Source organism: Mus caroli, unplaced genomic scaffold (assembly GCF_978045245.1).
Source record: "Mus caroli unplaced genomic scaffold, Mus_caroli_1 scaffold_2, whole genome shotgun sequence".
Lineage (NCBI taxonomy): Eukaryota > Metazoa > Chordata > Mammalia > Rodentia > Muridae > Mus > Mus caroli.
This window is the reverse complement of record NW_028227257.1, coordinates 148,214,230-148,227,820: the sequence shown is the minus strand read 5'-3', so window position 1 is coordinate 148,227,820 and position 13,591 is coordinate 148,214,230. Positions and strand designations below refer to the sequence as shown.

The window sequence follows — 13,591 nt, the reverse complement described above, 5'->3', positions numbered from 1 at the left end:
CCGGGCATGGTGGCACATACCTTTAATCCCAGCACTTGGGAGGCAGAGGCAGGTGGATTTCTGAGTTTGAGGCCAGCCTGGTCTACAGAGTGAGTTCCAGGACAGCCAAGGCTACAGAGAAACCCTGTCTTGAAAAACCAAAAAAAAAAAAAAAAGAGAAAAAGAAAAAAAATGAGTTAGTCCAGGCCTTCTTCCCTAGTGTTTCTGACTCAGTCTAATGTGCATCAGACACAGGGGTGACAGTGTCTAGGAGCTGGGTACAAGACCCATGTTACAGCTGGGCGTTGGGGCTGGATACTGAAGCAAGCCCAGCTCCTTCCTAGCGGGAGGAGGCTTGGAGTCAGCTGCTTCAGGGATTTTTACAGAAACGTTAATTTCACGTGTGCAGGTGTCATGTGTGTGTGTGCTCATGCATGTGCATGCGCACCACAGAGCTCCTGTGAAGGTCAGGGTCTTCCACCATACAGGTGGTTGAGCTGGAACTCAGGTCCTGAAGCTTTGTCCTTAGGGCACTTTCACCATGGAGCCATTTCAGCAGCCCAGCTCCAGAGTTTTAGGCCCGCTCTGTGGCTTATCACACAGATAAAACATCTATTAGGAAACACAGAGGCATGGAAAGTCAGAGCTACGCATTTGTACCAAGTTCAAAAGTGTGGCGCTGGCCTTGTGTCCGTTCCAGCCTCACCAGCCTGAGGCCTTTGTCCCCACACCTACCCTCACGTCCTCAGCTGTTCTGCACATTCCTCATTCTGCATTCTGAGTCCAGAACTTTGTAATGAACGTAAATGTTCACACACACGCTTGTGTCTATAATGTTCATGTGTTCGTGCAAGTGTGTGAAAACCAGAGGTTAACTGGTGTCTTCCTCAACTGTTAGTTTTTTCCTTTTTAAGACAGGGTCTCAGCCAGGCGGTGGTGGCACACGCCTTTAATCCCAGCACTCGGGAGACAGAGGCAGGCAGATTTCTGAGTTCGAGGCCAGCCTGGTCTACAGAGTTCCAGGACAGCCAGGGCTATGAAACCGTCTCGAAACAAACAAACAAACAAACAACAAACAAAAAGACAGGGTCTCACACTGAGCCTACTGACTCAGCCTGACTAGCTGGCCAGAAAGCCAGACCCCTCTCATCTCCTTAGTGCTTCCCTGTGCTTGGACAGCAAGCACTTGACTGACTCGCCATCTCCCCAGGCCTTCACTTTTTTTTTTTTTGATTTATTTATTATCATACATAAGTAGACTGTAGCTGTCTTCAGACACACCAGAAGAGGGCATCCGATCTCATTACAGATGGTTATGAGCCACCATGTGGTTGCTGGGATTTGAACTCAGGACCTCCAGAAGAGCAGTCAGTGCTCTTAGCTGCTGAGCCATCTCTCCAGCCCCAGGCCTTCACTTCTAATGGACTCTACTCCATCAGAGTAATTGGAACCTACTAGAGCCTGAATTCCCAGCCATGAAACTTAACTGGAAAATGGCGACTGGAGAAAGTCCCATGGGCTGTGGTGAAGTCTAAATCCAATAATAAATCTATTATACACAGTGACTTCCAGGAAGCTACGGAGGAAGTCAGTGAATACAAACCCTGAGACTGGGCGTGGCTCAGTGGTAGAGCACTTACCCAGTTTTGGGTCCAATCTCTAGCAAAGGGCTGAATTCCTTGAATACTTCCGGGGAGACAGTCTGGAACAGAACAGCTCTATTAGTTTGTCTTCATGTCACTGAGCCACAAAGACTGCCCTAAGTTCTCGTTATAGCGGATTGAATAATGTCCTCTCCAATCATGCCCTAAGCATGTGGCCTTACGGAGAGACGGTCTCCGCAGACGTAACTGATGGAATTATCCTGGGCAGTAAACCCAACAACAGATATCCTCACAGATACCTACACAGAAGATGCTGACGGATGGTTTCCAGAACCAAGATTGCTGTGAATGATGGTGCACACCTCTAATCCTAGCTCCCTAAAGGAGGAAGCAGGGAGATTTGCAGTTCTGGACATCCTAGTCTACATGACAGCTTTGTCTCAAAATAAAGGACTGAGAGATGGCTGCATGGTTAAAAGTTCTAGCTGCAAATCCAGAGGACCCTGGTTCAATTCCCAGCACATACACGGCAGCAGCGCACAACCATCTTTAACTCCAGTTCCAGGGAGTCAGCCCTCTTCTGGCCTCCCTGGGTACCAGGAATACAGAAGAGCATAAACATGCAAGGAAAAAAGAAAATACAAAAAAAAAAAAAAAAAAAAAAACACAGGCCAAGTACTGTATCAGCTCCCAGAGCTAGTGGACTAAAATTGTCCTTTTCAGGCAGCTCTGTGATGTCACCCCAGGAAACTCTTATGGAATCTATTGCCTAGGTCAGTGCCCTAAGGGTCCCTACCCTCCATCCTTAGGACCACCCCATCTCCACACTGGCCTTCCATCCTGCCCTCACCCCAACCCATGTGATCGCCACCTGACCCTGCTCTGGTCACTTCCCCCAAGCCCTGGAGCTACAGGCTACACTTGTCACTCCATGACTGTAAGGCTACAGTGCCCTGCTTATCAGTCCAATCTGAGGATTTAGGAGCCAAAGCAGCCCGGGCCCAGCAGCTCACTCCGTCTCAGCTTATAGCACTCGCCAACACCAAGCACAAGGACACTGGCACTGTGGACACACCTTCTTCGGGGGTGAAGAGCACAGTGGAAGGTACCCAGGAGGAGAGGACGGCAAACCCTGAATGTCTCCAGAGTACTGGGTGGTAGAGAAGAACTGGCAGTGTCCTAGCTGACCAAACCCTAGCTTCTAGCTGAGACAAGAGCTGAGGGAAGGTCTGAACACAGGAAACGCAGCCATTTACTGGAAAAAAATAACCAACTTTTAATTTAACCAATCAAACTGCGTCCAGGAATGTCTCTAAACTTAACAAAACAAAATAAAATTCTCCTTTTAAAGGAACCAGGAGTCCACACAGCCCCACGCTCCTAAGGTCTAGAGCAAAAGTAGCCCATTTTGGAGGCGCCTCTGCCCCTCAAATTCTCATCCAGAGGAAGGGCTGGCGATGGTGAGGGACCTGTACCTTCCTCCCACCATGCAAGGAGTTCTTAGAAAGTCACAGTGGGTGAGCTTCTCCCACCTCACTTTGTGTCCACGCTGAGACCTCCAGAGAGGGGCAGGCAGGATACCTCCACCCCAGCCCACTCAGGCAGCTGCTCCCAGTGCCAGGGTGGGAGCAAATATGTACTGGAGGAGAAAAATCTCAAATGTCCCATCACGTCACATGTTCCATGCAAAGGAAGCAATCCACTCCTAACCTAAGAACAACACCGGCCAGTTCCGGCCTCAGAAGACACGTTCAAATTCCGTCTGGTTGGTGGTGGCGGGATTTCTGCTCTGGTTGGTGGACTGCTGGGTGATCTGGCTGCCCTTCCGCCGTGGCGGTGCCAGGTACTCAAACATAGACGTCAAGTGAGTAGACAGCATGCCCTTGAGGTCCGAGGGCATGGGGTCCGACCAGAAGAAGTCGTGGTTGAGGGCATCGTCACTGTCAATCCGTTGCGCAGGGTCCAGCACCAGCAGCTTGTCAATGAGGTCCAGAGCATAGGGGTCGCGCACGTAGGCCTTTAGACGGTCCTTCACCTTCCGCTTCTGGCCCTTCACAAGTTCCAGCTTTTCAAACAGCTCATACTTGTCTACATTTGGCCACACCTAAGAGAGGCGTTGAGGAGAGAACGGAGCTGGAGTAAGACTATCTGAGATGCCAGGGGGATGGGTTTCTAAAACAATTTCTCCCAGAGGTTCCCTGACCTCCCCTCCATCACAGAGATCACATCTTCAAGTTAAAAGCACCAGTCACCAGATGGAGCATACCCCTAGTGCCTGAACACCTTACACAAGTCAGCTGCGATAAATGTGCCAGCCCCCGTTCAGGCACATTCCCATTTTACAAACAAAAAATAAAATAAACAAACAAACAAAAAAATCACACGAGCTGGGCAGTGGTGGTGCATACCTGTAAACCCAGAATTTGGGAGGCAGAGGCAGGCGGATTCCTGAGTTCGAGGTCAGCCTGGTCTACAGAGTGGTAGGAAAAAACAAAACAAACAAACAAAAAAACAAAACAAACAAACAAAAACAAAACAAACAAACAAACAAAACCAAGAAACTTTGTCTCTAGAAGCTTGTGCTGACGCTTGGTCTCCAGCAGGTGGCGCTATTGGGAGGTGGCAGAAACTTGTGGGAGGAGGGGGGACCACCCAAAGGGGAAGGAACCATGAGGCCTGCTGAATGTGTGCTGAAGCCTCTGGGGTTGTGAGTGGGCCACCATTGGAGCTACACACTGGACCCATGTTCTGCTCAATCCCCACCATGGCCACACCCTCTCTCCAGTGGACTCTCTACTATGACACTTAGCAGCATCTCTGCACCAAAGCAAAGACTAAACAACCTTTTTGTTTTTCTGAACAAAAGCAACTCTTGGTGTTTTTGTTTTTCTCATGTACTTACTTTGTCACGGCAACATAGAGCCCATAAAACCAACATTAAGAGTGGTAAGGAGGGCTGGTGAGATGGCTCAGTGGGTAAGAGCACCCGCCTGCTCTTCTGAAGGTCCGAAGTTCAAATCCCAGCAACCACATGGTGGCTCACAACCACCCGTAATGAGATCTGATGCCCTCTTCTGGTGCTGTCTGAAGACAGCTACAGTGTACTACAGTGTACTTACATATAATAAATAAATAAATAAATCTTTAAAAGAAAAAAAAAAAAGGATTGGTAAGGAGCCGGGCGTGGTGGCGCACGCCTTTAATCCCAGCACTTGGGAGGCAGAGGCAGGCAGATTTCTGAGTTTGAGGCCAGCCTGGTCTACAGCGTGAGTTCCAGGACAGCCAGGGCTACACAGAGAAACCCTGTCTCAAAAAAACAAAAACAAGCAAAAAACTCAAAGCCTGCCCTCAGAGATACTGAACAGTAAGCCTGGCCTGCAGCAATCAGCTTCCTCTACAGAAGGACTCCACTCTCCACTACTGGCCAGAGGCCCTGGGTCTCTGCATCCCCCAGGAACACCCAGTTCAGTTACTCACCTCTGGGGTGATGGAGCCACAGAGCTGGCTGATGAGGGCGAGCTGGTGCTGCTCTGTGTTACCCTGCATGATAGGGCTACGAGTCCACATCTCTGCCATGATGCACCCAGCACCCCAAAGGTCAATGGGCGGGCCGTAGTCCCGCTCTCCTGAGAAGAAGAGGGTACTTAAGCCCAAGGGCCTCCTGAGACTCCATGTCCCAGAGCTGATGGCTCAAGAGGCCCCCGGCAATGGGGGCTGTGGCCAGGTAGGCACCCCGCCCCTGCCCCCCTCTGCCCTCTCGGGAGTCCTCACCGAGCAGCAGCTCCGGAGGCCGGTACCACAATGTCACCACACGGTTGGTGTATCGGTTGGGCTGGCTATTCTTAGCTAGGCTGAAGGCACGGGCCAGCCCAAAATCTGCCAGCTTCAGGACCCCATCCCGGGTAATGAGCACATTCGCAGCCTTCATGTCTCTGTGCAAGATCTAAAGGAAGGACACATGAGAGCTCAGTCAGGTTTCATAGCATCCTGGAGCCTTGCCTACCCAACAGTGAAGAGCAGAGAAGCCCCAGTCTGCCTCACCTTGTTCCTGTGGATGTAGTAGAGGCCATTCAGCAGCATCTGCATCACTCTCTTGATCTCAGACAATGTGAACTTGACTAAGACATTGCTCAGCAGCCCAGCAAGGTCATGCTCACAGAAGTCAAATACCAGATAGATGCTGCCCTTGCAGCGGTTATACGGTGAGGCTGATACAGAAGGGGCAGGGAGAAAAATAAATAAAAACCTGCACCCACCTCATTTTCCACAGACAACTCCCAGTCCTCCAACCCACAGACACCCAACTCCAACCAAGGCCAGAGAAGCTGGGGGGCCGGCACTCAGGAGACAGAGGCAGATGGACCTCTAAGTGTGAGGCCAGCCTGGTCTATGGCGCAAGGTCCAGGACAGCCAGGGCTACACAGAGAAACCTTGTCTCAAATCCCCTTTTTCTCCTGAGGCAAGCAACACACCTTTGGTCCGACAAATCTCAATTAGGTTCACCACATTCTCATGTTTTAGGAGCTGTAGAATCTTGATTTCCCGCAAGGCTGTGATGGGGAACTAGGGAGGAGAAAGAGGAAGTGGTCAAAATTGAGAGCACAACAGACCGAGGATCTGGGGGTGGAGTGGGGGTGTGTCTGGGGTCTATACTGAGGGACAGAGGTTGAAAGGCAGGCGAGAGAATCGTTCCTGTGTGATGGTTCCTATCTGGAATCCAATTCTCGTATCAGGAGACAGAGACATCAGAACCACCAAGTTCAAGGCCAGACTGCTTAGTTGAGCTCCTGATTCAAAAAGAAGGGAGAGGGGAAGATATATCTATATTTATCTGTAGCTAGCCAGATCTGTAGCAAAATACAAAATAAGTACAAACACACACATATCTCAAGGAGCTGCTAGGTGTTGCCATCGAGATAATGCTGGCCTTGAACTTGTTTACGAACCATCTCCTTTCCTCAGTCTTATGAATGCTGGGATTATAATCTGGGAATTTACTTTAGACAAAGTGTTTATAGGGATAAACACTTTGGCACTAACACTTATGGGTTAAGATCAAGAAATTTGCAGGGCAGTGGTGGCGCACGCCTTTAATCCCAGCACTCGGGAGGCAGAGGCAGGCGGATCTATGAGTTCCAGGCCAGCCTGGTCTACAAAGTGAGTTCCAGATCAGCCAGGACTACACAGAGAAACCTTGTCTCAGAAACAAAAAAGAAAGAAAGAAAGAAAGAAAGAAAGAAAGAAAGAAAGAAAGAAAGAAAGAAAGGATCAAGAAATTTCCTGGGAATGGAGATAGTTGAATGGTTAAGGAAACTGGCTATGGTCACGTGTGGCAGCCCAGCCCTCTTTATTTCCAGCAGTCAGGAAACTCAGGCAGTTGATCCTCTGTGATTCTGAGAACAGCCTGGACCAAACAGTGAGTTCCAGGACAGCTGGGGCTACAGAGAGATTTTGTATCAAACAAAACATAGAGTCCCTGCTTCAGGGAAACATACACACACCACAGCACTGGCTGTCCTCCCCGAGGACCCAGGTTCAATTCCCAGCACCCACACAGTGGATCTTTTGTCCCAAATGATCCAAGGCAACCTCGAACACCTTTCTGGCTTCCTCGGGTACCCAGGTACTGGAGAATAGTGCTGTACACAGACATGCCAGAAAACAGAAGACCTACAGACACAAAGTAAGACAAACAGCCTTTTCCTTACAAAGGCAATGTGCTGAGGCTGATGGAAACAACACCTTTCAGAACATCACCTTAAGCTCAGCGGCCTTTTAAACGGCCTGTGCACAAATGATCTCTTCATACAAAACAAAATTCAACGCCAAGCTAAGCTGAAAGTTTTCAAAGACCCAACTTCTAGAGTCAACCTGCACTCCATGGGAAAAGCATAGGCTCCCTCCCGTGGCTCCCACAAAACTTTGCCACTAAAGCTCAAAAGTCTAAATGGAAAGCCAAATTCCTTGTTCCACGGAAAACCGAAAAACACTAGGTGGAATCTCAGCACAAAACCCTTTGAAGTAGCGGTGTGGAAACCCAGCCAGGTTAGAAGAAGGTAGGCCCAGTGGTCCGTATACTCACCCCCTCCTTCTCATTCTCCATCAACACTTTCTTCAGAGCCACCTTCTGGCCCGTCTGACGGTGCTTGGCTTTAAAGACTTCCCTGCAGGCACAGAGAAAGACCCAAGGGACCCATCAGGCATTTCCGCAGGGAGCGCCCCTCCCCCGCGGGAAGGGGAACAGCAAGAGCCCAGACCCACGGCGGGTGGGGTGCGGCCTCGTATCCCGGACGCGGTCACTCCACACCGCGTGTCTTCTGTCCTCCTCCCGGCCTCTGCTTACTCCTACTCAGCCCCTACCCCTCCCCTAGAGGTGGCCGCTCACATTCTGAGTGGCTCTCAGCAACCCTACCCAACCCCCATCACGGGCCCCAAGCTCCTCCCTGCCAGTCAGCTCGGTTGGGCCGGGAACGTCTGCGCCGCGGCCGAGCAAGACCGGGCAACAGCCACGGAAACAGAAGCTTCCGGACCATCTCGGCCCGGGCTCTGGGCGACCCGACGTCGGCCCTGGAAAGTGCAGGTCCCGGGCTCGCGGTCCCACGCGGCCTAATCTTACCCGAATGTGCCTTGGCCGATCTTGGCAAGTTTCTCGTACTTGGTGACCTCATCGCAGAACGGGCATTCCACCGAGTCGTACTGCTTGGCCATGGCCGCCTCCAGCGCGCCGCCGCCGCCGCCGCCGCCTCCCCCAGCCGCAGCTCCCGCCGCTCCCGGTCCCGACACACTCCAGGCCCCTCCGCGGCCGCGCCACTTCCGCCTCCACGGCCACTTCCGGCCTCGAGGTGCGGAGCCCGCCTCTTCCGGTCTCCGCCCGCCGCCAGGCCCCCTGGGACTTGTAGTTCCCGGGAGGCCAGGGGGAGCCAGAGCTGCAGAGGAGCCTCCGCCGCCGCCACTGCCCCCGCCTCCGCCGCCGCCACCAGCGCTGTTGGCGGCCCCGATCGGGGGCGCAGGGAGCCGTGGCGCTGGGGCTGGGGCTCGCGGCGGTGCGTCCCGCTGCATTGGCCCGGGCCGTGCTGCTGCCGAAGCTGCTGCCGCTCTGGCTCCCGATCCGGGGCCAGCCGCAGTGCCCTGCTCCTCCTCCTCCGACGGCGCCGCCTCCGCCGGGCTGCGCGGGGCGGCGGGTGGGGGGGGAGGCCTGGGGGCGGAGGCTCCCTGGCCAAGCCCGGCCCGGGGCGGCCGGGCAAGGGGGCGAGATAGGCAGAGCAGACGAGGAGGCGGCCCGAGAGCCCGGGAGGGGGCGCGTTATAAAGGGGGAGGTGCCCGTCCTGGCCTCCCCTCCCCCTCCGCCCGCCCCCTCCCTCCTCCTCCCACCCTCCGCGGCCGCACCTGCCGCCGCCGCCTCCCGCCCTCCCGCTCCCAGTCCAGCGTCCGCCCTCGGCGCGTCACTGCTCTCAGCCCCTCCTCTGCCTTTGGAGGTGGGGCTCCGCACTAGACACCTGCCTGCGGCTCCCTCCTGCGTGCCTCAGTTTACCCCCGAATGCCAGCTGCCACAGAATGGCCCTTCTTCCAGGGCCGGGAGTGTGCTCCCGGTGAGGCGAAGGCAGGAGGTGCCGTGGGAGCGGCCTTGAGGCTAGGGGAAGAGAGAACTGCCCCCGCTGCCACCTCCGTCGTCTCAGCCACCCGCCGTTGACATGGCAACTGACGGCCGCCAGGGGGCGCGGCGACACTGTGGGCGGTGAGCGAGCAACGCTCAGGCCTAAACCCTTGGATCCTGTGTTGACAGGATGGATCTACTACAATCTTCCTTCACAGAGCCGCGCCAAAGCTGGTCTGTCCAGAGTCAATCATTCCCAAAACTGTTAACATTGAGCCGGCACTCCTGGTGCTTTTGAAATGGGCGTGAGCCGGGCCTTGATGGCGCACGCCTTTAATCCCAGCACTTGGCAGAGGCAGATGGATTTCTGAGTTCGAGGCCAGCCTGGTCTACAGAGCGAGTTCCAGGACAGCCAGGAAAAACAACAATAACACAGAGAGACAGAGAGGAGAGTCTGAAGTCTGTTATGTCTTCCTCTACTGTCTTGAAATTCTGAGCTGATCATGGCCGATCTTTCCAGCGTTTACCTCCTGGGCTGTGGTCCTGCAAGCTCCCTACTGTTTCAGTTTCCCAATCCCTCCTGTCTTCAGAGTTGCCACCCCACTCTCCAGGGTCAGCTGCAGGCTTCCCGTTTGCTTCCCCCTCTTGTTTGATGGAGACAGGTCCTGGCTGGTCTGGTGCTCACCAAGTAGTCTAGGCTGACCTTTGAACTCCAGGCATCCCTCCCAGCTCACGGTATCACAGTGTCCAGCAGTGCTTTCCAGGTTTATCCCACATTGTCTGGGCTTGAAGATTCTTGGAAGGAGGACTGGTTTCGGTGATCCTAGAGCCCCAGAGTACCTGCTATGAGAAGGATCCTGGCAGCAAGATTTTTCAAGACCCTCCATAGAGCCAGGGCTTTAAAGGAGATCAAGCCATATGACAGGGAGTGACCCAGAGCCTACCTTCCTGGATACACTGCTTACCTGAAACAAGAAGGGGGGTGGGGGGCGCGACCAGGTGTAAGGAGAGAGTAAGTGCATTAATTACCATGATAGGATGTGGCTAAGTCACCTTTAGCCCTGCACAGGAGTTATTTCTATTATCAGTTATTCACGGAGCACTGCTCTTCCCTCCACTGTACATAACGACCCTGACACTCAGAGGTGAGATGACTGGGCCATGGTCACACAGCCAGTCAGTGGCCACACTAGCTTTGAACCAGGTAAGTTTGGCATAAACTCCCAACAGTCCTACGTCAAGGCCCCTCCCAATCTGGGCTCAGCATGAAACTGTGACAAAACTTGGGAGTGATCTCACCTGGTGCTCACTGCGGGGGTGGGGGTGGGGGGTGGGGTGGAGGAGTAGTGGGGGGGTGAGGAGGTGTGGCAGGTAACAGTAGCACTGAGGGCCTGGACTTTGCAGGGTTTATGTGGAGTTTTAAGCCGTAGCTGGTGCCTGTTTCTCATGAGCCCTCCCTAAGTCGCATCCTGTGGGCAGAGAGGCTTTAGCAGGGTTTCCTGTGATGTTGTCACCTCTGGCCCCAACAAGAGCCCTGACATCTTTCAGTCACTTCCTCAGAGTCATGGGCCCTCAGCCCTCCACAGGGAAGCAATGGTGGTCTGGAGGCTTTGTAAGGGCTGCCCAGTTCTGAAGTCCAGGTTCTCCACCACTGGTAAATCCAGGAGGGGACTAGAGAGAAATTAGCCTTTCGAATCCACTTTGGCTACCGCTTTGTTGGCTACAAATAATGCCTGCTTCCTGTGGATTGCCAAAACCACCAAGGCCCAACATGTGACTCAGCCTCTGTCAACACCTGCTGACTGGCTGGCTGATGACACCCCCTCAAGAGGGTCTGGTGTATGGCCATTTAACAGCTCGGAAGCCAAGCCTGGTGGCAGACAACTGGAATCCCAGCTACTAAAGAAACTGAAACAGGAAAGTTCAAAGTCTAGGGCTTGTTTGGGCTAGAAAGTAAGTTCAAAGCCAGTTTAGAGTCTCCGTGAGAACTGGTCTAAAAAAACGAAAAAATAAAGCCAGGTATGGCCCACACGTTTAATCCCAGCACTCGGGAGGCTGAGTCAGGTGAGTCTCTGTGAGTTTGAGACCAGGCTGGTCTATACAATGAGTTCCAGATCAGCCAGAGCTACATAACAAGAATCTGTCTCAAAAAATAAAATAAGCCAGGCGTGGTGGCGCACGCCTTTAATCCCAGCACTCGGGAGGCAGAGGCAGGAGGATTTCTGAGTTCGAGGTCAGCCTGGTCTACAGAGTGAGTTCCAGGACAGCCAGGGCTACACAGAGAAACCCTGTCTCGAAAAACCAAAAAAAAAAAAAAAAAAAAAAAAAAAAAATTAAAAAAATAAATAAATAAAATAAACCGGGTGGTGGTTGTGCACACCTTTAATCCCAGCACTTGGGAGGCAGAGGCAGGCGGATTTCTGAGTTCGAGGCCAGCCTGGTCTACAGAGTGAGTTCCAGGACAGCCAAGATTATACAGAGAAACCCTGTCTCGAAAAACCAATAAATAAATAAATTAAATTAATTTAATTTAAAAAATACAAAGCCTTAGAGTGTTTTTCTAGACTAACTTTGAACTCACAAAGATCTCCTTGCCTCTGCTTCCCAAATGCTGGAATTAAAGGTTTGTGCCACTAGCTCAACTCCAGCTTTTGACCTTACCCAGGATCGTGGTTTGAATATGAATGGCATCCATGGATGAGTGGTGGTAGCACACACTTTTAATCCCAGCCCTTGAGAGGCAGAGGTTGATGGATCTCTGTAACTTTAATTGTTTCAAAACCGATTTTTTTTAAAAAGATTTATTTATTATATGTGAGTACACTGTAGCTGTCTTCAGACACACCAGAAGAGGGCGTCAGATCTCGTTACGGATGGTTGTGAGCCACCATGTGGTTGTTGGGATTTGAACTCCGGACCTTTGGAAGAGCAGTTGGGTGCTCTTACCCACTGAGCCATCTCACCAGCCCCTCAAAACCGATTTTTAATGATGGTTCTTTTTTTTTTTTTTTTTTTTGGTTTTTCGAGACAGGGTTTCTCTGTGTAGCCCCAGCTGTCCTGGAACTCACTTTGTAGACCAGGCTGGCCTCGAACTCAGAAATCCACCTGCCTCTGCCTCCTGAGTGCTGGGATTAAAGGCGTGCGCCACCACGCCCGGCTTTAATGATGGTTCTTAAAACACTTTAACGTTCCTTTTAGCCCATCACCCACCAGAGATAGTGGGAAAGAAAGGATTCGGGGCAGGGAAGTGGACCTGTTTAGAAAGGTTCTTTGGAGCAACTCCCATCTGTGTTTTCTGGAAATTGGCAGTCGAGTTCACTGGTTAGCAGCGGCAGCTCGATCGATCCACTCACACATGGATACACCAGCAGTCTAGTTTGGTAGAGTCGGAATAGAAGACACACATCAGCAGCGGCGGCACTACCTAGCAGAGACAGGCAGGCCTCAGCCTCCGCTCGAGTCATTAGGAGGGACCCTGAGGGATGCCAGGAGAAGTTCTCAGCTGTGTCTCAGGGAAGCAAAGATCAGGGAAGACCTGAGACCCACAAGCGTCGCACGACTAGCTCTATAAGCAAGTCACGCTCAGCCTCCGTCACTGTCCACCGAGTCCCTTTTTTACCCTCTCCAAAACATCACATGTCCTCCACCAGTCTTGCCTTAGCATGTTCGTCTGTCTCAGCTGACAACACTCTGCCAACCAGTCAGAGTCTAGCATGCTACCAGAAGGTTTTTTGGTGTGTGTTTCTCTATGGAGTCCCGACAAATGCAGGTCAATTACGCAATGTAAGGTGGACTAATACACGCCTGTTGTTAGCAAAGAATCCTTCACCACGTGCCGTTTTACATGTTTGCTTTAGCAGAACATCCTCCTTCCTGCTTCAGTGAAATCTTGAAGTCAAGTCAGCCTTAGTCGTTCGTTGACCTGTTCACCTCTGCGAAACGTTCCTTCACATGTTTGCCCCAGCAAAGCCCCATACAACCAACTTTCCAAAGAGTCCTTCAGTTTCCACTTCATATCTCTGTGAGTTCAAGGTCAGCCTGGTCTACAGAGCTAGTTTCAGGAAAGCTAGAGCTGTACTGAGAAACTCTGCCTGGGGAAAAAAAAAATGGCCTTGATATATTTGAATGCTTAATCACCAGAGAGTGGAACTGTTTGAAAGGATTAGAAGGACTAGGAGCTGTAGCCATATTGGAATGGGTGTGGCCTTATTAAAGGAAATGTATCTCTGGGGGCAGGCTTTGAGTTTTTTGTTTGTTTGTTTTTGTTTTTCGAGACACGGTTTCTCTGTGTAGCCCTGGCTGTCTTGGAACTCACTCTATAGAGACCAGGCTGGCCTCAAACTCAGAAATCCGCCTGCCTCTGCCTCCCAAATGCTGGGATTAAAGGCATGCACCACCACTGCCCTGTGGCTTT

General features: G+C 52.0%; 1 protein-coding gene across 1 annotated transcript; it reads right to left on the bottom strand.

Annotated features, from left to right (window-relative positions):
* Positions 1-2,834: 2,834 nt before the first annotated feature.
* On the bottom strand, positions 2,835-8,746 carry Cdk9 (cyclin dependent kinase 9). Its single transcript, XM_021150233.3, has 7 exons — positions 8,200-8,746; positions 7,666-7,747; positions 6,056-6,146; positions 5,625-5,791; positions 5,355-5,526; positions 5,061-5,209; positions 2,835-3,687 (listed from the first exon to the last, which is right to left on the bottom strand). Exons 1-7 carry the CDS (start codon positions 8,640-8,642, stop codon positions 3,322-3,324), a joined length of 1,470 nt encoding a protein of 489 aa, XP_021005892.2. The 5' UTR covers positions 8,643-8,746; the 3' UTR covers positions 2,835-3,321.
* Between the last annotated feature and the right edge of the window lie 4,845 nt (positions 8,747-13,591).